Genomic DNA, 25198 nt, shown 5'->3' on the forward strand with positions numbered 1-25198 from the left:
AAGCGTCATTGAGTATATAAGGAAAAAACACCAAATGTAACGCTGGTGCAGCCGCATTCATCGGGGAGGAAAAAAGCCAATAGCATACGTTTGACCAAATAGCCAGAATTTAGCTATCTTGTAGAAGTGTTGTGATACAGTTTGCCCTAATTGCAGAGTATTACAAAGATCATGCTTATTTTCTGTTAAGATCCAGGTAACATCCATTCCTTGTCTGTTATACATTTGAAATTTGGGGCCACTGCACTGGGGTGTTACTGCAGGAGTGGTACTCCAGTGGTCATGGGTTCACCTCTCAGCTCTGTTGTCTCTCAGATATGTGGCCTTGGGCAGGCTACTTCTTTCTTAGCCTCGGTTTTCTCATCTATAAAATGGAAATAATAATACAGATTATGTGTAATAATAATACAGTTTAACTGTGAAGGTTAAAGATACACATTTAGCAAATGGGTATTGAATACTAGGTCTACCTTGGACACTGTACCAGGCACTCAAATAAGATGGTGGACAAAGTGGACGACATTCATGGTTCTTTGAGGCTTAGCAATTAAATGCCAGGCGCGTAGTAGGTTGCTTCAATAAAGCTAACTAATACCAGCATCCTGTCCTGTACCATCTTTTTCTGACATATATACAATACTCAAGAAATGTTATAAAATATTACTGGACAGAAAATTCACTATACACAATAAGGCGAGAGGAAGGCATTTGTTAAAAAAAAAAGAAAGATAGTGGACATTGTTTAAACCTCAGAGAACTAACGTTTTGTAAAGCCTGTAGAAATGCTCTGTGCTCCCAATGAGTGGACTAATTTTGAGTGAACCTTAGCAGTTTGTTACAGCAAGTTTGGCTTGCTATGTACTATGCTTATGTTGTTAATAGCCATTAATTTGGGCAGCTTGAAAAGTAATCAAGTTGTGGTTCTTGACAAGCAGCTGGCTTTGAATTTTGACTTCATGAATCTAGACTCACCTTTTCAGAATTATGGAAAAGCCTGGGTATTTCAGAGCAAGTACTGTGAAGAGAGTTTCATCATAGAGACAGAGAGGGCACATGGGGAGGCTAAGGAGGGTCTGAGGACCGCCACCCGGCCCTTCCGACCGACAGTGGCCCTTGAAAGCTCTGGTGGCTCTCACCGAGCTGTTCTTTGAGACACTTGCTCACTGGCAGGTGGAAGTGAGGACACTCCTGGAGCCTTGCCTGGACTCCTTGCTCAGAAGCCACAACTGCCCAGGGCTCTTGGATGTTTCTCCCCAGGAGATAGCCAAGTTCCAGTCTTGTGTGGGTGTGGAAGGAGGAAAGGAAAGCAAGGCCAGAGAGAGTGTTCCAAAAAGTCCACTGTCCCCAAGCAAAGCTCCGAAGGGTCAGCGTAGGCAGTAAGTCCACGTTTGTCTGGCCTGGCCGCTGGAGGAACGTTCTCACAGGCAGGAGTGGCCTGTTTTGGTATGCTCTGGACCTGCTCTGTTCCTGTTTCTCAGTTCTTGATCCTCAACATACCCTGTTCTCTGAAGTCATTGATATGCCAACTTCATTGAACTGAAACTAGGAAAGTCCTGTTTGATCAGAAGAAGGAGAGAGAGACAGAGAGAGAAAGAGACAGAGAGAGAGAGAGAGAGAGAGAGAGAGAGAGAGGGAAGGAGGGAGGTATGGGGAGGGAGAGATAAAAGAGATAGAAGGAAAGACAGAGAGAGCCTTTAGACTTCCAGATCAGTGACCAGTCCAGAGTAGGAGAGGAGGGTGAGTCGTGATTATGACAACAGGCTATGTCCTCCTAGAGGGACGGCCATCGACAGCCTGTCACGTTGCCCTTCACTTATCTCTGCATCTATTTCCCCTTGTGCAAGATTCAGAACTGCTCGCTCCAAAGAAACAATAAAAGCATTCATGGTTATAAGAACTACACAGGTGACAGTTATTTACTGATATTGGTGACTTTCTACGATCAACATGTTGAGCTCTGGCCTAAAATTGTTTGGGTTTCCCATGCAAAATAGAAAATCACACTTTGTTTCTGTGAAATAATTATTCCCTGCAGTGTCTCCCTTTACAGGCTTACTGATCTTGGTTTTCGTTTAGGTGAAGGTTTGCAAAAACAAGTTATTAATTTGCTTGTGTGATGAACTCCTCTTACTAATTATAAACTCCTTTATAGCTGAGACCATCTCAAGCCTGAATTCCATTGTCTACTTGACACTGGGCGCTGCTTCCACATGGGAGAAGAGGGCTGTCTAAAAATACAGAGCGCGGCCGTGTGTGTATTAAACGGGGGTAGGGTGGTATTTCACTGCCCCTTTTGAGACCCCCAGGGCTGCCTGGTCTTGGAGAGGGTGGAATTTCCTCTCCCTCAGTTTCCCATTGTGCATTATTCCTTTGGTCTTTGCCTAAAAGCAAAGTCACTTTTACAAAAATGTCACTACTTTTTTATCCAAAAAGATGCAGATTCGGAGTTTGGGGAAGTTTGAGGGAGCTTGTCAAGTCACCCCCAGTGTGACATCAGACCAGAATTCCCAGGGCCCAGCGCAGACTGGAAACACGGGTCCTGTTCCTAAATTATTAAGAATGTCGAAACAGTGGTGACAACCAAAGATTAGTCCAAGCAAGTCCTCTGTGCACAGCCCCCAGCCACTGCACTGGCCGCACCCCCTGCGGCAGCCCTGATGTCAGAGTGGGGTTTTGAGAGTGTGTATGAAAATCTATCTAAGTGAGCTGATTACCTAACAAAGTTCTGTGGGGCGGGGGGGTAGTGGTTATAGACATTTAGTGAAAATGGAAACAGGCCAGTTGACACAAATCCAGAGTCCTCTGGCTCGGTGTGGTCGGCTCCGTAACACCCACTGTCCTGAGTGTGCAGATGGCTGCTGAGGCAGGGCTGGTTCCAGGAAGGAGCCCTCACCCTTGCTCCCTCGGGACACAGGAGACAGACGAGCTTGCATCTGTGAGATGACTGCCCAGGGCAAGGGCTTTCCCACCAAGCGGAGCCTGCTCTGGGCACTAGCCACGGGCCTGGGCAGTTTTCTGCTTTGTGAGGCGTTCTCACCTCTCCCTGCCTGAACAGACTGATGCGTGAAGGGGACTCGGTGCTGATCTATTCTGCCCCTGACGGCAAACCCAGAGGGTACCCCAGCGGCATGCAGGAAGGATGCCTTCTCCGGTAGTGCTTGGGTGGGGAGTCATTAGCTGGCCTTAGGAAACAGTATTTTTCCTTTTAATTGGAAATAACTTGAGTATACAAGAGGGTATTGGTTAAATCAGTTCCTACAACTGAGTAGCGCATAGCCATTAAAACACGGGTATTGATGTATATTTGTAAAATAAAAAGATATTTGTAATATTAAATGAAAAAATATTTTACAACAGTATATTTGGAATATGTTTAGTAGTGTATTTTTTTAAAAAGCTCTGTGTGTGTACACACACTCAAACACACACCCACACCCACATGGAAAAAATTTGGTAGTCCTAAGTGGTGAAAATTGTGGATATTTTCTTACCTTTATAAAAAAGTTGTAAAAATGTATCACTTGTGTATCGTAAAGCTCAAAGTCAACATTATAAAATTTTTGTGTTAAGAGTAGTACTTGTTGCAACAAGATTCGAGCTCTGTTATGTGTCTCAGCAATCAATACAGGAGACTTTTAGGACCGATTTGTGATATATCACAATAAAATACTGTGCTCATCTTCAGAAAACTGAATCTCGTATTAATGCTGCACAGTGAATACGAAGATTCTTCTCATTTGAATCTGTCTTATTTCTTTTTTTGTGTGTGAGGAAGATCAGCCCTGAGCTAACATCGGATGCCAATCCTCCTCTTTTTGCTGAGGAAGACTGGCCCTTGGCTAACATCCGTGCCCATCTTCCTCTACTTTATATGGGACGCCGCCACAGCATGGCTTGACAAGCAGTGCATCGGTGCGTGTCGAGGAACCGAACCTGCGAACCCTGGGCCGCCAAAGCGGAGTGCGTGCACTTAACCGCTGCGCCACCAGGCTAGCCCCGAATCTGTCTTATTTCTTTATGATTGTTTTGACAGTTTCAGAAGAATCATAGATTTTTGCCTTTTTTACACTAAAAGTGTGTGAGACTTTGGACACATTGCTTTTTGGTGACACAGGTGCTGGTTTGGTGTTAGCCTCTGGGGCTGGTGTGTCTGGCTTTGGCTTGCTTGTGGACCTTCAGTCTTGGGGCTGAAGCACATGTGGGCCGTGGGGCCTTTTTCCCTTTTGTGGTCACTTGCTTACCCCTAAGCTACACACTAGCCTTGGAAATTTATGTCACAACTCAGACTAGTTCAGTGGCTTTCAGAAATAGATGAAAACCCCTACTATCCAGAAAAAGTGAGTGATGGTCATTCATGTCTTCATGACTGAAATTGAAACTATGTATTCCATATGTACCATAAAAGCTATTATATGTATATATGTATATATGGCCTCTGCCCACAGTTTTCAGCCTAACTGGAGGGGGTAAGGTCCATCCATCAGTGTCCAGGTCTTTGCTGAAAACAGGCCTCACAGCTCAGATCCACACATCTGAACCAAAAAGACTGAGGTGCCCCCCCCAGAAAAAAGTGACCTGATTTAGATTCAACAAATAGACTCAGTTTGCTGGTCAGAGAAGGATCTCTTCTGAAGGCTGTCCAACAGAACATAAATGAGCAGACTTTGTTCAGGCCACAGATTTCTCATCCATGGAGCTCCCAGATGTCATCTCCCGGGGCACCTGAGACTTCCAAGGTGTAGGCCAGGACCCGCAGTGGGAACACACATACCCCTTCCTTCTGCCCATCTGACTTGGGGCCTCTTCACGGTGTTCGTGGTGGCTGGCAGTGCAGTGTGCAGGCCGTTCACTGTCGCCACCCAAGGGCAGCTCTTCCCAATTGGTTTTCTCTTTTTAAACCAATCTGCAGAGCCCACCATCTGTCAGCAAAACAAGAAGGTTTGGGTGCTCTCTCAGCCTTGTTTTGCTGCCATCATGAGCTTCACTTCTCCTGCATAAGAGCGCTGGCAAAGTCTGCAAGGGCCTTGAACGAGTGGGGGACAGAGACGGAAGCACCCGTGTTGCCCATCTGCCAGGCTGGAGCTGTATTCATTATTGATGGAGGGAGTGCGGTAGCTGCTCAGATATGCAGCCCTGCCTGGGTAAATGAGACATTCTTCAGCAAATTGCTTCGTTTTTTGATTGCTGATTGTACGCGTGTCACCAAGCTGACTCAAGGTTCATCGATGCATGCTCAGTAAATTAGAAAGAACATAACTATGGATCAGCCAAGAGAATGAATTCTGTGCCTACAATGACCCAGGGCCATTTAATTTTCTGCTTAATTTTGTTGCAGTCAGTTTGCATTTTGGGTTATTATGCAGTAGGAAATTAACAATAAATAACAAATTTGGTCCTCCTGTGCTTGTAATGATATTTTTATAAATCTTTGTAGTGCTGTTTTTAAAAGGATCAAGGTCTGTGCCAGTCTGATACTCCAGCAAGTATGTGAGGAGGAAAATGCATTATTCTTGGTAGATAACCTTGTTGTTAAATACATAGGGCTTCTCTATCTCTCTCTCTCTCTCTCATATCTTATTAGTACTTTGCTTTAAACTAAAATCCCTCCCTCTCTTTCTCAGATAACCTGAGGACAATGGACGCTGATGAGGGTCAAGACATGTCCCAAGTTTCAGGTGAGACCTGTGAGACACCTTTACGGGGGAGTCCGTGAGGACTGCTCCACTGGGGGCTAGAAGTCAAGGTGCTCCTTGTGTTCCTGGGGGAGGCAGAAGGGCTGTTCTGCAAAAGGAAATACCAAGATGGAATTTGTGTCGATGGTTAATGTCAACTTTTAGAGGTTATTCCAATTTGAGAACCTGAACAGAAAAATCTCCAAGATAAAATTATTTTTACTGTTAAATCTTGAGAGCAGCTTGGAAAGGATTCAATATATGTTGGTACTCGTGGGGAGAAAATGACTGATTGATCTGCTCTAGACCCCAAACACTTGCCAATGATGGGTTTAGAAGAGAGAGAAAAAGAGGAAGGGAAAGAGGGAGAGAGAGAGAGAGCAAGACAAAGAAGGAGAGAGAGGGAGGGAAAGAGGGAGAGGGAGAAAGAGAAGGGGAGAGAAGGAGAGACAGAGGGAGGGAGAGACGGGAAGGGAGAGAGAAAAAGAGAAGGAGAAAGAGAGAGAAGGAGAGGGAGAGAGAGAGGGAGGGAGAGAAGGAGAAAGTAGTTTGAAAAACATAGTTGGGGGCACAGTTCAGGATATTTGTTAAGCGTGCGAAGAGCGTTACTCCCCTTCACCATGTTACTCAAGCCGTATTGGACATAGCTTTTCTCATCATAGGAGACCCAGGAAGTAGACAGTAAGTATCAGGAGATGAGCCTAAGGGTGATCACAGACTGTCCCAATGGGTGATGCTGAGGAGGATGAACCACCAGCTAGTGTGGCAAAGCCTGCACAGCTCCCATATTCATAGGGGTGGGAAGCCCACCTTCTGTCTGACCATGGACCCAGAGGTGACAGCAGCAGTAGCAGCCTCCATGGGCTTTGGGTTTTCAGTATTTTATCTTTTAGAGCCTCACAGGCTCAAGGTCAATCCCAGGCTGGCCTCAATGCAAAAATGGCCTGTCCTTGTCCTCTGGGCTTGGCCCTCCTGCCCCAACTTGTTTACAAGTGTTTGCTGAATTCTGCATCTCTGTCGGAGTCAGTCCTCATGACGAAGACCCAGAGCGAGTGAGCGGCGACTGCCCCGCTTGGTGGCTGCTCACTGGAACTGTGCAGGAGAGGAGACGCAAGTCCCATCCAACTGGAGGCAGACCTGCTGCGTATCACACATGTCGTCCTCCTGCTCTGTGCCAGTTACCCCTGCCATTTAGAAAGTTGGGACTTAAACTCTCCAGGCTGTAAAGAGCAAGCCAAAGGCTAGCTTTTCCACTGTTGCACTTAGGCCCTTCATGTACAGTTGGTGGAAGTGAAAATTGGTCCTCAAGGTTGGCACATCTATATAAACTAAAACTGTACTGAATGAGTTGACCATAGAGATACCCTTTCACAAGTGTGCAGACTATTCAAGCAGATGCTCACAGCAGCATTGGTGCTAATAATTGAAAGCTATGGTACATCCACGCACTTGTTCATTCAGCTCTTAAAAACGAGGATGATATAAGGGGCCGGCCCGGTGGTGTAGTAGTTCAGTTCACGCACTCCACTTTGGCAGTCTGGGGTTCTCAGGTTCGGATCCCGGGCGCAGACCTACGCACCACTTATCAAGCCATGCTATGGCAGGCATCCCACATAGAAAGTAGAGGAAGATGAGCACGGGTGTTAGCTCAGGGCCAATTTTCCTCAGCAAAAAGAGGAGGATTGGCAACAGATGTTAGCTCAGGGCTAATCTTCCTCACCCCCCACCCCCCAAAAAAAGAGGATGATGTAAATATACTAGTAAGGAAAGATGTCCAAGATATATGTGAAAGTGACAAAAGAATGTTTCAGGATGGTCTGCAAAGTGTGATCCCATCGGTGAAAATGAAAACAAATTATGCACATACTCACACACTTTCTACATGCATATAAACTTAGGAAAATTCTGGGGTGATATTTATTAACCTGGACTTCCTCTCGGAAGCTTAGTGATAGAAAGAAGGAATGGATTAGGGAGGAAGGGGAGGGAAACCTTTGCTTTTCATCTTCTTCCTTTCAGCACTATTTGAATTTATTTTCCTTAAGCACATACTTTGTTTCTTATACAGAAGTACAACAACACAACAACAAAAATACTGTTTAAATGAAAAAAAAAATGTTGGCTCTTTGAAGCCTCTCATTTGGCTTGACTGGGGTTGGGTCACTGCTGGCCTGAAGAAGCCTGCTCTGAAGGAGACGTGTGGCCCTTCCCCAGGAAGCAGGTCCCATCCCCTGGGACCGTGGTTGGAGGTGATCAGTGTCAAAGCACCAGATGTTGAAAATTCCAAATACAAAAAGAGACCCTTCCAGGAGACCACCAGCCTGGTGGTGTAGTGGTTATGTGTGCGTGCTCTGCTGTGGCGGCCGTGGGTTCGCAGGCTCGGATCCCGGGCGTGCACCGACGCACCACTTGTCAACCCGTGTTGTGGCGGCGTCCCATATAAAGTAGAGGAAAATGGGCACAGATGTTAGCTCAGGGCCAATCTTCCTCAGTAAAAAGAGGAGGATTGGCAACAGATGTTAGCTCAGGGCTAGTTTTCCTCACAAGAAAAAAAAAAAGAGAGAGAGACCCTTCTACTGTTTCTCCTTGTTGCTTGTGGTTTTCCTTGTTACCTTGGGTAGCTTCCAAATAGGCATTTTGCATGAGGTGTTTGAAGAATAGGAGACCCCTTGGATCAGTTTGGAATCTACACTCTGATGTCCCAGAGCCAAAGCTAAAAGCCCTAGCTGAGGCAGCATCTCTGTAATGTTTCATATGAGGAACAGCTGGTCAATAATCTGATCTCATGTCTTGGTAAGAAAAATAACAAAAGCCTCATTTTCTTCTCATCTTTTTCTTGCCCTTAACATTATGCTAGATACTCCACTTGTTCTGGATGCTGGCTTTTCAAAGGGGAGGGTAGCTGGGGGTGGAGACAAGAATGAAGGGAGGCCACATGACACAAGACTGCCTGAAAAAGGAAACTCTTCTTTGTTTGAAAAGATTTAAAGTTTGGTCTGAAATTTAGTTTGTATACACTTAGTGAAGGAAACACTACTTCTGAAACATGACTAGTAGTTTGGGTTTCTGTTAAACTTGAAGCATTCTAAGCAGTGATTAGAACATCTGAAGAGTTGTGCCATTTTCACTAGAGATTTGAAGAATGCTTTTCTACTTCCTGTTGCTTCTCCAGTTAACACCTAATCACATCCCTTTTTCCTTTTCATTTCTAAGATTGAGGGAAGTGGCAGTTAGTTATGGAATAAGGATGTACATTTAACCAAGCAGGAGTTGACATTCTTGATATGAAATCTGAGGAATATGCTACTAAATCATCCTCTTTTCCCATAAAATTATTCAGTGCTGTCCACAGGAAAGAAAAAAAATAGATTTTTCTAAGTTGAACCCTCTGAAATTGCCACTTTCATATGTAAAGAATGTTCCAGTATCAGCAATTTCATAGGGGTCAACCTGATAGATGTGAAATATTCACTTGAAAAACAGAGAAATACCCAATATCGTCCCTTTTTTTTTGCAAACCACCTGGTTCTTTCTTCCTTGGGATTTATCCTAAATGTCGACTGAGCCCTGGTGAATAGTGTCTTTAGGGTAGCAGACACTCAGTAAATTTTACTGACTTGCATCCACTGGTTTTGGACAATAGTATTGAAAGCTATTCTTTCCTTTTGGGCACATCTCATTCATTCTTTTGGTAAGGTTTTTTTTTCTTTCTCTCCTTCTTCTTTGGCAGTCTTTCCAAAATACTTTTCAAGCGTGTGTGTTATTTTTTGTTTAGGTTGCCAAAGGAAGAGTCAGCCTGTGGGAAGAGAGAGGGATATGGGAGTTGAGAGACCTATATCAGCCTCCCATCTCTGCCCCCAGCTGTGGGACCTGAGATAGTTTTCTATGCCTCCTGGGCCACTGTAATGTCATCTGCAAAATGACAGACTTGAGCCAGTTGACCTTTAAGGATCCTCAGACCCGAAAGCTACATTGGATGTTTTCTTAATGGTATTTATAATATTTGTGGGAACATGGAAACAAGAAATATGCACTGTAGACATGCATAATCTGCTTAGGGAAATGAAGCTCATCTATATTGACGTATCAATGGAAATATTTTCTCTCTAGTTAATCATAGTAAATCACATTGATTGAATGCTTTATATTTACCAAACATTGCCCTAAGAATTTTTCTCATTTCAACTTTACAAGCACCCAATGAAGAAGATACACGTACCATCCTCAATTTGCAGGGAGCTGAGACTCAGAGAATTTCAGTAACTGACCAGAAGTCCCATAGGGATCCAGACATGGCACTGGGATGCGAGCCCAATTTGGACCCTGGATGCAAGCTTCTCCACTGTTCTATAGAGCTGAGATTCTATATTCTGAGTTTTTATTTACCCCCATGAATTATGTTCACATGGGTAATTGTGTATAAAAAAAACTCATGCTTTTGGAAGATAAGGAATCACAGAAGTTTGCTGGGTGAATTATAATCTACCTGAGAAATTATTTACTTTCTGTTGATAAGCTAATTGTACAATTTTCTCATCTAATTTGCCCAAAAAACTTCTCATAGGTAATGCTTTATTTGAAACATAGGCAGTAGGTAAATGAAATGTAAATTGGTAAGAAGTTTCTTTCACTTTTCTAAAAAAGTGAAAATGTATTGCACCTCCTAAATTGTTCTTTTTAAATACTGGATTTCTGGCTGTCTGCATTTCTGTGTGTTGCATGTCGTGGTACATGAATTTACAGAAAATATGGACACTTAGTGCTACACATCCCATATGTTTCTACAGTGTGTTACAGTTTACAAAGTAATCTCATGAGCTTATTTAGCATATTAGCATTCACACACATTATTGTTATTTTATCTTCACAACAATCCTGTGAGCTAGACCAAAATCATGGTTTTTAACCTCATTTTACCATTGAGGAAAGAGTCTTACAGAGGCAACTTATTCCTCATTTCTGTCAGTCTTATAATTGGTCAAAGCAGAACTATATCCCAGGTCAACTGACTTCTAGTCACAGTGTGTTAATATTTGGGGTGTGTTGACTTGATTTACTAATTTTATTTTTTTTATCTTTTATAATCTTTCTATGGTTTTGCATTTTAAATGGTTAACTGGGCAAATTTGTTTAAAATCAACACATAAAAATATTTTTGCCTAACATGAAGATTTTCACGAAGTGGTAAATGTTCATCATGGAAATATCTGCAGCGCTGGAAGAATCCAGGGGTCACTGAGTACAAGGCTCATGTGAGCAATTAATGTCTCAGCAGCCACTGCTCCAACGTTGGGGGCTTTTAGGCAAATCAGATGACCTCTTAAAAACTATCACTGAGTGAAGGCGAGGAAAGGTTGAATTACAGCAGAGCTCTTGGAGGGCACATGAATATATATCTAACTCTCTCTCTTCTAGTTCGACTTTCTACTAGATGCCACTGCACATGCCAAGGCTGATTTTTTATTCTCTTCTCCCCGTGTGTTTCTTCCGCATAAGGAGCTCCTGTTGATCAGTCTGACCCACGACATTTTAGAATCGTGATCCCTACTGTTTTCATCATTCCTTTTTCTCCCCTAGGTAGAAAACAATAAAAGTACTGAGATACAAGACGAGGGACACTAGAGAGGTGGCACTTAGTTCAAGTCAGGAGCCAGACCACACTGATAGAATTCTGAAGAAGCATGTCTATTATTATAGGCATCCTCAACAATTTGTAGTTGGTCTTGTTCCCTAATAAACAGGTCAGTTAAATTTTAAAAAAGTAATCAGGAGTTATTTGGACGTATTTTAGCATGAACTGAGCAGAGAGATGGTATTCCCTCATCAGATAAGTCCTGATTCTTTGTGATCCTCCCTTGGTTTCAGTGTGTCCTGATGTCTAAATTGGTCCCACACCATCATGGAGTACTCCAAAGTTATCACAGGGAGATCATAATAAGAAAATATGTTCATAAAGTTTAATTTCTCAACCTCCCACCCCATAATAATGACAACTGGTTAATCCCCAAGACATGCGTGCACACGGCCACACTCTATGCACATTTCATCACTGGATCAGTTTGTTAGGCCAAGGGTCTCTGCTGTCAATTCTGTGGAGGTTCTTCAGGGGGTCTTCGAGAAGACTGGGGGCTGGGTCTCTGATCTTCTAGCCTCTCCACCCTGCAGTGTCCCCACTTTACACAGAAGACTGGTTTTATCTGTTGAAGTTCTGTGTAAGATTATTCTTACAAAAAAAAGAAAAAAAAAAAGACCCCTCTGACCATCTCCCTGAAGTCCTTGAAGTTTGAAAACCATCATTCTAGGCAGTCATGAGAAAGAAAGAGTTGTCAGTGGTTCATAGACTCCCTGCATTCTCCTATTCAGAGATTTTCCCCATTTATGCAACGGGAGAAAACTAACAACGTGGAGACATTTAGCTGTTGTTACTTTTAAAGTCTTCTACTTAGGGCAATGACAATATTCCTGGTGTAACGTACATTTACAGGGCTTTAGTGTAACATGAGCACTTCAGTCAATTTCTCTCTGGCCTTTTGTTTTTCCTTGGGAAATTCTTATAATCCTGCCCCATCTTTAACTCTTCATCTTGCGTTGACTATCCAAATATACCCAATGATATTCTTTCCGAAAATATGCCAATTGTGGTAATTACCACTAAGCTGGAAGATAAATTTCCAGCCCCGCCAACAAACATGCAGTCCCAGCCTGCCGATTTTCTGTTAACCTCCCTTTAGGATCTTAATCCCAGCTGGTCTTCCGCAGCCGCTCTGAAGGCTTATTTGCATCAATTTAGGACCTCACCAGCTGTTTCTTGCGTGTGGTTTATGTCGTCCCCTAACTCAATTTCAAGTTACATCTAGAAGGTTAGAAGATACAAGAGTTTCAGTTTCAAAGGAAAAAGAGCATTTTCTACCAGTTATGGCTTCCCAGTGTTGGATTCCTGGGAGGGGGAGTGACTTCCCTATTGCTGGACCCTCTGGAGAAACTTAATTCTAATTTAGTCAAAATAGATATAGGCATCCTGTAGAACTGTATTTCGTTTGGTAGATCCTACTTTGTGAAGTATAAGCAACTTTTGCAGTTGTGTGGATTATATTTTATTTTTATATTTCAAAGATAAGAATTCATGTTGGCAGACTCGCCGTGCATGTGAGGAGGGAATCATGCTCCTGGGAGGCGTGGGGGTCCCTGTTCATTCTCCTTCCAAGCTTCCTGTCCCCAGCAAGTTGAATCAAGTTAGGCAGCCACCAAAATATTCCCTGAGCCTTGAAAAGAAAGTGAACAGACCCAGAATGTGTAGTTCTGAGCAGAGGGCCCAGTCTGATGACCTTAAAACAAACTAATATGAAAGTGTGGGGAAGCAGGCTTACAGGAGGGTAAGCTGGAACAACTTTATAGGCGAAAATTTTGGCATAACACATGAAGAGCCTTAAAAATGTAGATGCCTTTTGACCTAGGCATAAAACTTCTGGAGATTTATACTATGGTGATTCTTAAGAGCATGTGCAAAGACTGACTATTAGGATGTTCACTACAGTGTTGTTTAATAATAAAAAAGATCGAAAACAATGTAAGTTTAAAAGTGGAAAAAGGATTTAAATAAATCCTAGTATACCCATGCAATGGAGTATTACCCACAGACATTGTAAATAAAGTTGTAAAAGTATGGTCACAGGCATGGAAAAGCATTCATGAGAATATCTAAAAACTAGTTTATTTTGATAAAGAAAATATATCACCATATGTTATCTATGATATACAAATATATATATGCGTGTGTACACATTCACACACCCACGCATACACCATCATTTTACTAGTGATAATCTCAAGGGGATCTTAATCTTTTTTCGTTTTGCACATCTATGTTCTCTCATTTTTTGGTGTGGTAATGGTATTGTTTTATAAAAAGGAAAGTAGATTTTAATCCCTGCAGAGAAGCATTAGCTCAATCCAGTAACTGCCTCCTCATGCTGTCCTCTCAAGCCAAGCAAAGGTGAGGCCCAGGCACTTGGGGCCTCCCTGCTGGTCCATCCATGGTGACCATGCCCCCAGAAACTCAAGCTCCTACTTGTCTCCTCAGGAAAGGAAAGCCCTCCAGTAAGTGACACTCCAGATGATGGTGATGAACCCATGCCTGTCCCTGAAGACCTTTCCACCACGTCTGGAGGCCAGCAGAACTCCAAGAGTGAGAGAGGAGTGGGTGAGTTGGGTCATCCCGGCATCCTGTTAGCAGGCTGTTGCATGCTCTATTCCTATAAAACCTTTTCCCTTTGTATTCTTCCAGAGACGGTGATTAGAGGACATGAGTCATTTTCTCTGTTGTGTCCCCTCAGCCACCGCGTTAAGGAAATACAGAATAAAGCTGAGCAGGATGGGGCCCTCTTGTATGAAGGAGGCTAGACACTCACAGCTCAACTTGGCCGTGAGACCCACGTGCGGAGCAAAATGGCAGAGTTGAGAAGTACCCCTGCCATGGGGGGCATGTTACTAGCATTGTCCTCTGTCCTCAGTGTGCTTCAGGAATATCCAATTTTATGGATTGTGAATAGTGAAAATTATACATTTTATGTATTATGGCAATAGGACTGTTTATTTTTAGAGCTTTGGATTAGAAGGAGCCAAATATGGCCATTTTATGTCATCTCTCTCATCTTTATTTCTTAAATGTCAAATTTAACTGAAAATAGAAAATTTGATAGAAATTTCTAAATGTTAAAAGTAATCTAGATGATCTCAGTTAGCATATATTTACATACCTTTTCCATGAAGAGGTGAGTATGGAAGTATCATCAATCTCTCCCCTGATTAACTTACATATGCTACAGTTCATCTTTAGGAAACCTAACCCACCCTGTTTATTATAAGAAAACAGAGGGCCAGAGATGTTCAGTGAATTAACCAAGGTCAAATAGCAGAGTCAGAATTAGACTCAACTTCTGACTCAAAGACTAGTTTTTACTCCATTATACCATGTTCTCATGAGATAATAAGTCAACAGTTCCTTGGAATACCTATTTTCTTGTTCTTTTTAAAGAAAAAACAATGATATTGAGAGCCACTTATTTGCACAAAAGAATAGCATGAAGGGTACACAGGTCAAAATGAGGTAGAATGGATCACATGTAGATCAGCTGCATAAGCTCCTGCAGGCAAAGAGGGCAACATATGTGAAGCTCTCAGGGTTATGAAAATCACACAGCTGTCTTTCTATAGGACATCCTGATGTAATAACTAAGAAACATATTGTATATGTTTACGTGTGTCTTAGGAGCCAAGTAGATTTTTGATATAATGGTTCTTTTGCTTAAATTTAGCTATACAATTAATTGTACAAACAGACAAGGATAGTGGCTAAAGCCATTTGTAGTACATGAACCAAGAAAACAAATTTGTGAATTCTTTCTCCCTATTAGAATATGCCTACTATCTGTGGGAGAGCGGATGGGAAAAGAAGCATTTGTGGATCTTCCGCTCTCTTCTGCACACATCATTTCAGGGTTTCCCAAAGATGAGACACAGAAGAGCATACTTTACTGTAATTGATGCATTTACTTTCAAGATTGTCTTCTGTTTATTGCAAGTGATACTGGTTTATCATACACCGTACTGCTACAAAGGTTCTTTTAAAAACACATTTACATAAATTAAAAAGTTAAATTTAAATAAAAACATTAGGCCAGTGATGGTGCATGTATCTGATAAAGATTTGCAGAGGTGGCATATGAATGGCTAATGTTGGGGCGACCATGCATTGTCTCATTTCTTTAGTCCCTGAAGCAACCAGTGAGATGGGTACTGTTCTCTGCACTTTGCATATTAATGAATAGATGCTCATAATTTACCCGGGACACAGAAAGAGGGGCTCAGGGACCAAGAGCAGAAGAAATTGTACAGAAACATATCCACTAACCATTTCAATGAACCGAGACCCCAGACATCAGAGTTAGGACACTCGGGGACATTGCGGAGAAACCGGGGAGCTCTCCCTGAAATCCCCACAGCTGCCCTGCAGCCTGTGAGCCCATGGTCGCCGTGGGCATCCTTTAGAGAACTGAAAGTCAGGCTGATTCCTGGAGAGTAGAGAACAGTGCACAGTTCACTTGGTATAGGTAAATAAACCATTGTTATAAATGCCTTCACAATCTTCTAAATATATCGCCCCTTATGAACTTCAAATTGTTGGTGATTTTCCTCTGGTAAGAGGTCATCAAGCCCTTGGCAGGCACTTCTGACTGGTTCCCAGACTGCACTCTCTTGGTTGAGATTTGAGCTCTAGGTCCTAGCAGGCGCCCCATGCAGGTGTGGCTGGGGAGCCAGGGCTGCTCTGTGGTTTCCTGTAGTCTCCTCCCAGTGTCCTCTTGTTTTCATGTGTGACACGATTCATTCTACTTCTCCTTTCAGGATAAAGTTTATCAAAACTGAATTTCAGAGTTGTAAAATTTAAAACACCTGAAAAACCTCTTTGCTCGGTTTGTAAATAGCTGTTGATGTAGCCATATGGACAGGCAGGGAAAGCCGTCTGAAGTGGGTGCTGAAACACTGTTTCAGAGAGTAAACGCCCTCCTGGGGGGCTGGATCCAAAGGAGCAATGGCTCACTCCGGGGAATGCCAAAGCACAGATGAGAGGGGAGAGGTGTGAGGAGAAAAGTTGGTCAGAGACAGAATCCCAAGAGAACGAACAGTGGGAAGAGGCATCAAGGAAATCGACTACTCCTCATGGCAACAAAGTTTTAGAAACCATCCTTTACGATTTCTGAAGGGAATTAGTATGTGGTGATGGGTTGCTTGTTAAAGTAACTTGTAACATGCAGCAATATACAAAGTAATTATGCAGACAGCATTAGGAGACAATATAAAAAGACAAGAGACTTAGTAGATCGAAGGAAAAGGAAATACATTTGAAGCCGTATTTCATCAGCTCCACGGGAAGAAGCCAGAAGAGCAGAGGAGCGTCAACAGGAAACGAGAAGAAGCCCCTCCCTGCAGAGTGGTGAAGCAGGAAGAGGAAGTGCTGCTGATGGATATGGGGCAGGAGGCGCAGAAGGGGCGGAGAGGCGCTGTGGGGCACAGAAGACACATCTTAGAGATGGAAGGGCCACGTCCAAGCCCCTCCCCTAGCTGCCTGCCTCTCAGCAGGCTTTTCCCTCTCTGAGGCTCAGTTTCCTCGTTTTCAAGTGGCAGAAGTAACCAAGCACGTCTCACAGAATGACTTTGAGGGTTGAATGAAAAACGTAAACATGCTTTGCTGAAGACAGAATAACACAGACATAAAGTAAAAAGGACAGTAAAAGGCAGAAAAAGGATGCAATTTGTGCAAAGCAGAGCTTTTAAAGATTTATGAGAAGGGTAAGGGAAGTTGCTGTAGCTTCGCTTGAGAGAGGGGAAGAGAATAGCAACATTTGTAGCACCAAGGATGGAAGAGGGACTTATTAATTAAAAGGAATTGATCCAAGGACTAGGCAGACTGAAATAGAGCCAAGAAGAGAAGGGAGGAACTAGTTAGAACAGGGCAAAACCAAGGGAGAGACTAAGGTGCTGGCCACCACCAGACCCAAGTTAGAGTCCAGGGTGCTCGCTGCTACTGTTGAAATATCAAGGAAGAATGATGGGAGGCCAGAAGCTGGGAAAAGGCAGGAAGATATTTGGTAATAGTAGAGCGCTGGGCTGTCCGTTTTAGGAGGAGGGAGGAGTGCCTTTGAAAAGCCATGAGCCGTCATTACCAGTTTGACAAATCTAATCTCAACCAGGAGAACAGACCATCGTAATGAAAAGATTGGTGGGAAGTGATAGAAATCAACCCCCTAAGATGGGGGAGGCAGTGTTTATACTGATGATTGGGTTGTTCCCAGATGAGAAAAGTAATAACTTCACACCTCTTTGCTTCACCCAGTGTTGAAGGAACACCTACAGGACTGTGTAGAAATATGGTCTCCTGGATTTAAAAAAAAAAGATATGGGAAAACAGATGTCAGAGAAATAAGGTCGAGTCCAGGCTATAACCCTTATTTGGCTCCAGTTCCTTCTAGGTCTGAATAAGAGGAAGCAAGGATTTGAAGTGCAGCTTGAAGAATTTAAGTTAGATGCAAAAGAGGACTTCCTGACTATGAGGGATTTTGTCATCAGAACAGTCTATTTAATGAGATGATAGCTGGTTCCTCTGAAGTGGTCTCTTTAAAAATAAGAGAAATCTCACCTCTCTGAAGTGGTTGTGTATGAAACAGCTTACAGCAGAGGATGTGCTCAGTGACCTCTTAAGGCAACCCCAAATTCACTCAGTCAGCCGTGGCATGCATACTAGAGCAGTGGAAAACGGGTCGAGATTTCTTCTGCCAGCTGTGGACCAGGGGCTCTTAAAAGCGTCTCCTGTAGGAATTGTGTTGGAATTGGCATCTAAAGAGCAGATAGGCATTTTGTATTATTAAAAAAAAAAACATAAAACTTAGTTATTGTCTTTCTTTATTCAATAATCCTTAGATTTCTTCCTTCTTTGTAGCCTGAATTTTTGCCTCATTACTGCTCTGCCCTCCCTTCGCTTGTATTCCATGTTTCCATGTCCTAAAATTGAGGAGGGATCCTGGAGCTCTGGAATGCTGTCACTGAGCTCGCCGCCCGGAGGTACATCTCCCACTCTCAGAGGACAGGATGAGAGGAGGGACTGAGGCTGTGGGTTGGCTGGTTCCAGACACAAAACAGGCTGTGAATGAAGGAGGAGGCCCCCTCCCCTGTGAATGGGGATGGCTGGCAGGGAAGGAGGCTTGGTGGGCTGGAGCAGAGGAGAGAGGGAGGAACCAGATATAGAGAAGAAAGATTAGAGACGGCTACCCCTGGGAAAGATGACCAGCACACTCAAATATTTGGGGAAGACCCAGGGGCACAGTAATGCTGTAGGACTGAACTGGAAAGATGATGTACACAGGCACAGAGAGCAGTTGAATCATGGGAGGGCAAAGAGACTGGAGACTGATGTGGGGTTGAACAAGGCTCAGCAAATGGCTTGGCTCCGTGAACGGATAGTCGGGATGACCTTTTATGCAGTAGTTACTCTATGCAGAGGCAAATGTGCGGGTTGCGTGAGTTTGAATATGGGGTAATAACGTGTATTTCTACATGCCCGGTACGTCCTAGAACATGCTGCTTTTGCCTCTGCTCACTTACATGCCCTCCTCCCAGAGTTGGGAGGAAGTGGTAACCATTGTTTCATCCGTAGTTTATGTTAGGACTTATTTACTGTAGGTCGCACCTTGCAGTGTGGTGTTTAGAGCCCACGGCTCTGCGCTCGTGAGGTAGTGTTCTCAAAGCTGAATTAGCACACCTTGGGTCCTTCCCTTTGAGTAGTTTGACCAGGGTTTGATTCACCTTGGCAAAAATGGAAGGAAAAAAAAGTTGAAAAAATCTGGATTTTTTCCCCTCGAATCCAGGGAAAAGATTGTGTAAAAGCATAAATTTTCTTTTTTGATCCATTCACTCAAAGTAAAAATTGCTTTAGTCAGTCTTGAGTTCGAGGACTGAGGGAGTTGTGAGAGGATTCACATATTTTTAATTGGTTATTCCGGTGTCAAATCTCACCTTCATTTTAAAATTTTAGGCAGAATACCCAGAGAGTCCTGAGAGATGGACGAGTGGCTGTAACGCTTCTCCGAAGGCTGGGAGGGGAGAGATGCTGGAAAGAGAAAGCGGTGGGCTTTGGTCTAATTGGAGATTGGGCAGCCAGCTTTTGAGGACGGATGCTTAAGCCCGCTTATCTAATCAGCAGTTAGAGGAAGTTGTTTTTATCTGTGAAATGCATCTCTTCTGAACCGATAAACCCCATTTTAGCTAGGGAGAAATATTATCTAGCAGCATCTGAGCATGAGCTGCAGCTGAGCTCAAGCCTGTTCAGATGGGATGGGCTCTGTGAAAGAAGTCTCAAAGCAGAAAACTGCTGAACTTAGGTGGGTGGGTGTGTTGGTTTTCGGTTTTTTATTTTCCTTTGTGGAATAACTAAAAGCATATCATTTGGATTCTTGTTCACCTCTGCATTTCAGTTCCTTTCTCCTCTTCATAGCTGAAGTAGTGTGCAATGGTTGTGATGGGGCATATTTTAAAAATTCTGTATTCTTCATCTTATATTCACTGTCTCTATCTTGGAATGCCTCGTGAAGAGAGCAGATATTGTCACCATGATGTATCCAAAGATTCCAGTTGGAAAGACTCTTATTTTCCTGAATTTCCAAACATAAGACATAACATTAAAAAATTATTTTGCCTATCCTTTAAGTCTTTCAGGTTTTGAAGAGAGAGGCTCTTCAAAACTTCATTGTATCCCATTTAAAAGTAAATGTTAAGTTTTTTTATTACATCTACTTTGTAGATCACTGCAAAACATTTGGAAATCGTGATCTTTGCAGAACATCACGAGGTGTTGGTCCATTAAAATTAAAATAAGTGATTGTGTGCTGCATCAGGTACCATCTTGTACTAGGTATTGGAATAGACAGATGGAACCAAACAGCACAGGTTTAAGAATATTCCTTGGAGAAAACTGAAACTGGTATGTGTGTGTGTGTGTGTGTGTGTGTGTGTGTGTGTATGTGTGCAGTGTGTATGGTATGTGGTACATGTGTGGTGTGTCTGTGTATACTATATGTATAGTGTATGTGTCTGTGTGTATTATGTGTGGTGTGTTTATGTGTGTGTGTATGTGTGGTGTGTCTGTGGTATGTGTAGTGTGTGTGTATCTGTGGCATGGATGGTATGAGTATATATGTGTGTGGTCTGTATGTGTGTGGTGTGTGTGGTGTATGTGTGATGGTCCGTGTGTATGTGTGTCCTGTGTGGTAGTTGACAAGAGACCATAGTTGGTTGCTTGGAGGAATATCTCTGTGCCTGGGATAGGGCTGTAGGGATATTTGGTCCCTGGCTCTGCTGTTCCCTCACTTGCTGGCCCTGGCAGGTTGCTTCATGCTGTTTCCATCCCTGTGCTGCCAGGGGAGTCACCTTGCCCATCGCTGTGATATATGGAAAGCACCAACCGGGTGGGTCACAAGGTGGACAGTCACCCATGGCGGCTGCTATGGGTGTTATCATCATCTCCATCTGGTGTGCTGGCTGTAAGATATTCTGTGGCTCTGGAGACTGGATGCACACGTGCCCAGGGCATCTCCTGGCAGGGGACTTCAGGGAGAAGCCCTGATACACAGACCTAACAAAAAACCTAAAATTCCTAAGAAATAAGGCGTACAGAGGAAGCAGCGCCTGGTCACTGTGACAGGGCCTTAGAGTCTGAGCAAGCCGTCAGGTCCTTACCAGCTGCTGAGACTGGGACACAAGGAAGAGGCCGGCCTGGACTGGAGGGCAGAGGCGTCATTTTGCCACCACTAGTGAAGGCACACCCATCGGGAGGATGTGCATGGGGACGAGGGACTGTCGCACTGCTGTGTTCTCTTCTGTCATATACAGGCCGGTATGTCCTTGCCTGCTTGTACTCAGAGGCTGATGACCACAACGTTTGGAAGTTTTCAACGTATGGCCCAAAGCAGAGCCACCGCTGAAGTCCCCCACCCTTCCCTCGCCTCCCCTTCTGAGTTCGCTTTAGAATTTGTGCAGATACCATTTATGCTGGCTTAGTGCTGTGTCCAAACTTGAGTTTCTCCGACTCTTAGGCCGTTAGGAAATTCCATGCAACAGCAGTAATATCGACCAAGCCCTTCACTGTGCCGGACTGATTCAGTCGCTGCCTGTAAAACCTTAGCAGCTAAAGCTTCGAGACTAATGGCCAAATAACAGTAACGCACAGCAGAACTCACTCGCAGGAACTTAGTGAAGTTTTTTTTCAAGAATATAGAAAAGGCAGAATTGTTCCTAGCTGGGCTGGGAAGAGGAGGATTGGGAAAGATTTACAGAGTTGAGGCTTGAGCAGGGACAGGAAGGGTGAGTCACATTTTGACTTGAGAAGAGTGGTGGGTGGGTGGACGGGAAGAGGGTGGGCAGAAGGACAGAGATACGAAAGGGCAGCTTGCTCTGGGAGTGAGGAGTGGTGTTCGGAGGGGATCCCTCAAAATGTTTCACCTGGGGAATGACCCTTTCAGATCTGTGTGCTGGAAAGATCACTCTGGCGACTGTGCTGATCCCAGAGGGCGTGGCGGGAGAGGAGGCAGGGCATGGAGATGTTCCCTGTAGTGGCCATAGCATTAGTCCACTTAGTCACTGTGGGCACGTGAGTTCAGTGGCTGCAGCTTCCACCTTGGTGATTGAATAAAATGGGAAATATACAAGGAGTTGGGGGTAACTTGAAATCCATTCACAGTTGGTAGCCAAGGAGCTGTCTGGAAGGCAGTACGCGTAGGAGGTGCAGAGAGCTAGTTCTAGCTGTATGGTGATATCACCAGGAGGGACAGCAGACCACCGAGGGCCTTGCGAAATAAATTTTCATAATTGTCTAGACGAGAAAGCAAGGAAGGAGGCAGAGAATGAGTTGTTTGATTCAGGTAAAATTTCCAGAAATAAATATGGCGTAAAAGCCACCAGAAAAGAGATTTTAACGAAGGCAAGAAGAGTGAAAGGGGAAGTGAGATGGTGCTGGGGAATGGGGCCTTCGGGAGATCAGCGATGAATTTCCCAAGACTACCTCCATAGCGGTGGAGGCCCAAGTCACAGTGTAGAAGGTGATGTGAATGGGCAGAATGCTTGGAAGGCAGCAAGGTGGGGGTAATAGAGACATTAGGGATGACGGGAAGGAGAGAAGGAAGCAGGTTGAGGGGGGTGTAATCTGGAGCATTTTCAATTTGATCTTTGTAAGAGGAGAGTACTCAAGTGTATTTGAAGGCCTATAGGAAGGAGTTAGTGGAGAGAAAGGATTAAAATATAACAGCCCAAGTGGAGTTCCAGGGGAGGCAGGATTAGCCATCCAGGAGCTGGGTTTGGGGCTCTGCCTTGGCTGCGTTAGGGCCTGAATGTGTCCCCCAGGTGTCCTCATGGCCCTGTCCCTCCTTGCATTCAGTCTCCATTCAGAAGGCCCACACAGAGGGGCCGTCCTTGACCACATGATCTAAAATCCCAGTGCCATCTTCTGGATCCTTACCCTGCTGTGTTTCTCTTCACGGCACCTGGCACCACTCACATAGAAGGCGCTGCTCTGGGATTTGCTTGCTGCTGTGTCCCAGCACCTGGGTGTTGCCAGCATCCAGTAGGTGTCCAGCACATGCCGACTGAATGAATGAGTGGAGTGGTGGCATTGCTTTCTCAGGTGGAGAGTTGGTAGGACAGTAGAGACAACTTCAAGTTCAGAGGAAGGAATTTAAGGCTGCGCCTGAATTTAAAGTTCATCATGTGGATTATTTTAGGTCCCTGTTTCTCAGTGGGCACAATTGGTATTGGGGGGAGAAGCCTTTATTGGCTGAGACTGTCCCTCCCATTGGGGGATGTTTAGCCACCTATGTCACACCTTGCCCCGGTCATCATGATGCCCCCAGTGTCTCCACATATCTCCTGGCTGAGAACCCACATTGAAGCACCACCATGTAACCCGAACACCTTCGTCCTCACGTGTTCATTCCATCCCACTCACAAGAGCTTTGCACATTCAGAAGGGCAATTTGTGGCTGATTATTTAAGATTTTGTAATATAGTCAGTAGTGTTCCAGAACCTGCCATATGAATTAAAAAGAAAAGGAATACCTGTAGAAAAACTGGGCCAGAAAAGTTTGAAAAACTCCAATTCTGGCATTTCCAACCATGCTTCCAGTTTTTACTTCATGTCTCCAAAGGTGCATTTAACTTTGAAAAGTTGTTTATTTTTCCAAACTGAAACCAATGTTCATCTTATCTTCATTTTATTCTGACAACTTAAATTCAAGATCACGCTGAACCTAATTGGTTTACTAAGGGAAATAAAGATAGATTTGTATCTGTCAGAGTGGATAGATAAACAGTATTTCCTGTTCTAGGTTTTTGGTCCCAATTTTATTTTCTGCTTTGTTCCATCTGTGTTGAAAGAATAGTTAGCTCGGTGCGTAAAACAACCAACCGACATTTCGTTAACTTTCCTTCTACATGGGGTTTCAGAAAGAAATGGAAAAAAAAAAGGTTTTGAGCTGTGGTCGCCACCTGTCCTCCTATCTGGTTAGGACATTTTCTGATTTGGGAAGTGTAAATATAACCCAGAAAAAAAAAAGCTTCCCCTCCTTTTATGCAAAAGTAGAAAGGTTGAAGCAGAGCGGAGCGCTACCCATTGCCCTGTGAAGTTTCCACAGAACCAGTTCAATTAGATGAAAACACTTGCCTGGCGGAGCCGGCCGCCCCAGGAAGCCGCGTTGCTGGCTTCCACAGCTTGGGCGCCTGGTTGAGGCCGGGCCACTGTACCCGCCAGATAAGCCCAGGTTCTTCAAGGTCTTAGCAGGAACTAGAGTTCCCACATTACCGCAGATCTGCTCAAAATTTTAAACTCTTTGCCTGTTAGGATTTGGAAGATAACAGAGACTTATAGGGAACTCAGAAAAGTGTGTTTGAGTTGATGGTGGGCTGAAGCCAGCAGGGATCGGCCAACCGTTAAAGATTCGGAAGAGCTGCCGGGCTCTGGTTCAGCTGTTGGCAGCTTGAAGCCAACCACAGTTGGAAGAGTAGACACTACAGAATTCGGTCAATGCTACAAATTAGGGCTTTTTTTTTTTTTTTTTTGAAAGCTGGTTTACCTGCACGTCACTTGCTTAAATAAAAGTTTAATGTCTTGACAGCTACAATGAATTTGAACACAGGAATTATTTTGTGGATAGCAGTGTGGGTGTGGGCGTGGGTATGCATGTTTTATGGAAGGGGTGTTGTGGAAGAGTGAGCCTGTTGGGAATACCGTGGGCAGTAAGGGTAAAGATAGGTTGTCCAACAAAAGAGTTGATTCCCAATGACTCTGCTGTCGATATCAAACACTGGAAATGTCGGACCAACTAGACGCTGTATTAGTAAATAGAAGCCTTCTCTAGTGTGTTAGTTTTGTTGCTGGGGTTATGATTAGAAAAAGATTCTGTGTCTTATGAGATATTGTTATTATTATTAGAAGAACTTTAAAATGCAAAGCGAGACTTGTCTGCATTACGTTAATAGGTTACTAAGTTACCATGATATTTCCGGGAAAGCGTTAGCCTCACAATATCCTTCAAAACATGGGATTGAACTTGATCTTCTCAAAATAATTTTTTGTTGAGTTCCTTGGATTAAATACAACCCTGAGATGTGTGTACAAATTAGGAGGTAACTTCTTCAGTTGTCCCTGTGTATGCAGTGGCTTCATTAGGACACTTTCTCAGCAAGGGCTTAGCAATATGCGAGTGGCTGGGGGAACTACCAAAAGCCAACTCGACTGTTGAAGGGCTGGAGAGGCTCTCCCATGTTCCTCCTTCAAGGCACCTGACACTTGCTGCACTGGATTCACTCACTGAAGGGCCGTTGCCTGCCCTACTTTCAGGAGGGAGTTAAGCTGCAGGGATCTTTGAGTGGCAGGTCTTGGGTGTGTCTTTGCAAGGCTGCCTGCCAGGAGAGTACTTCCCCTACAGGGG

The 25198-nt window shown here is 43.9% G+C and overlaps 1 protein-coding gene across 5 annotated transcripts in view; it reads left to right on the plus strand.

The window, feature by feature from the left end:
* IKZF1 (IKAROS family zinc finger 1) overlaps window positions 1-25198 on the plus strand; it is a 96425-nt gene that overhangs the window by 8632 nt on the left and 62595 nt on the right. For all 5 annotated transcript variants that reach the window (XM_058534790.1, XM_058534793.1, XM_058534794.1 and 2 more), the window contains exons 2-3: window positions 5622-5675; window positions 13753-13872. In XM_058534790.1, the coding sequence (XP_058390773.1) occupies window positions 5636-5675; window positions 13753-13872 (160 nt within the window). In that variant the 5' untranslated portion in view covers window positions 5622-5635. The remainder of the gene's footprint in view (window positions 1-5621; window positions 5676-13752; window positions 13873-25198) is intronic.

The sequence above is a fragment of the Diceros bicornis genome, chromosome 41 (genome assembly GCF_020826845.1).
Source record: "Diceros bicornis minor isolate mBicDic1 chromosome 41, mDicBic1.mat.cur, whole genome shotgun sequence".
Taxonomy (NCBI): Eukaryota; Metazoa; Chordata; class Mammalia; order Perissodactyla; family Rhinocerotidae; genus Diceros; species Diceros bicornis.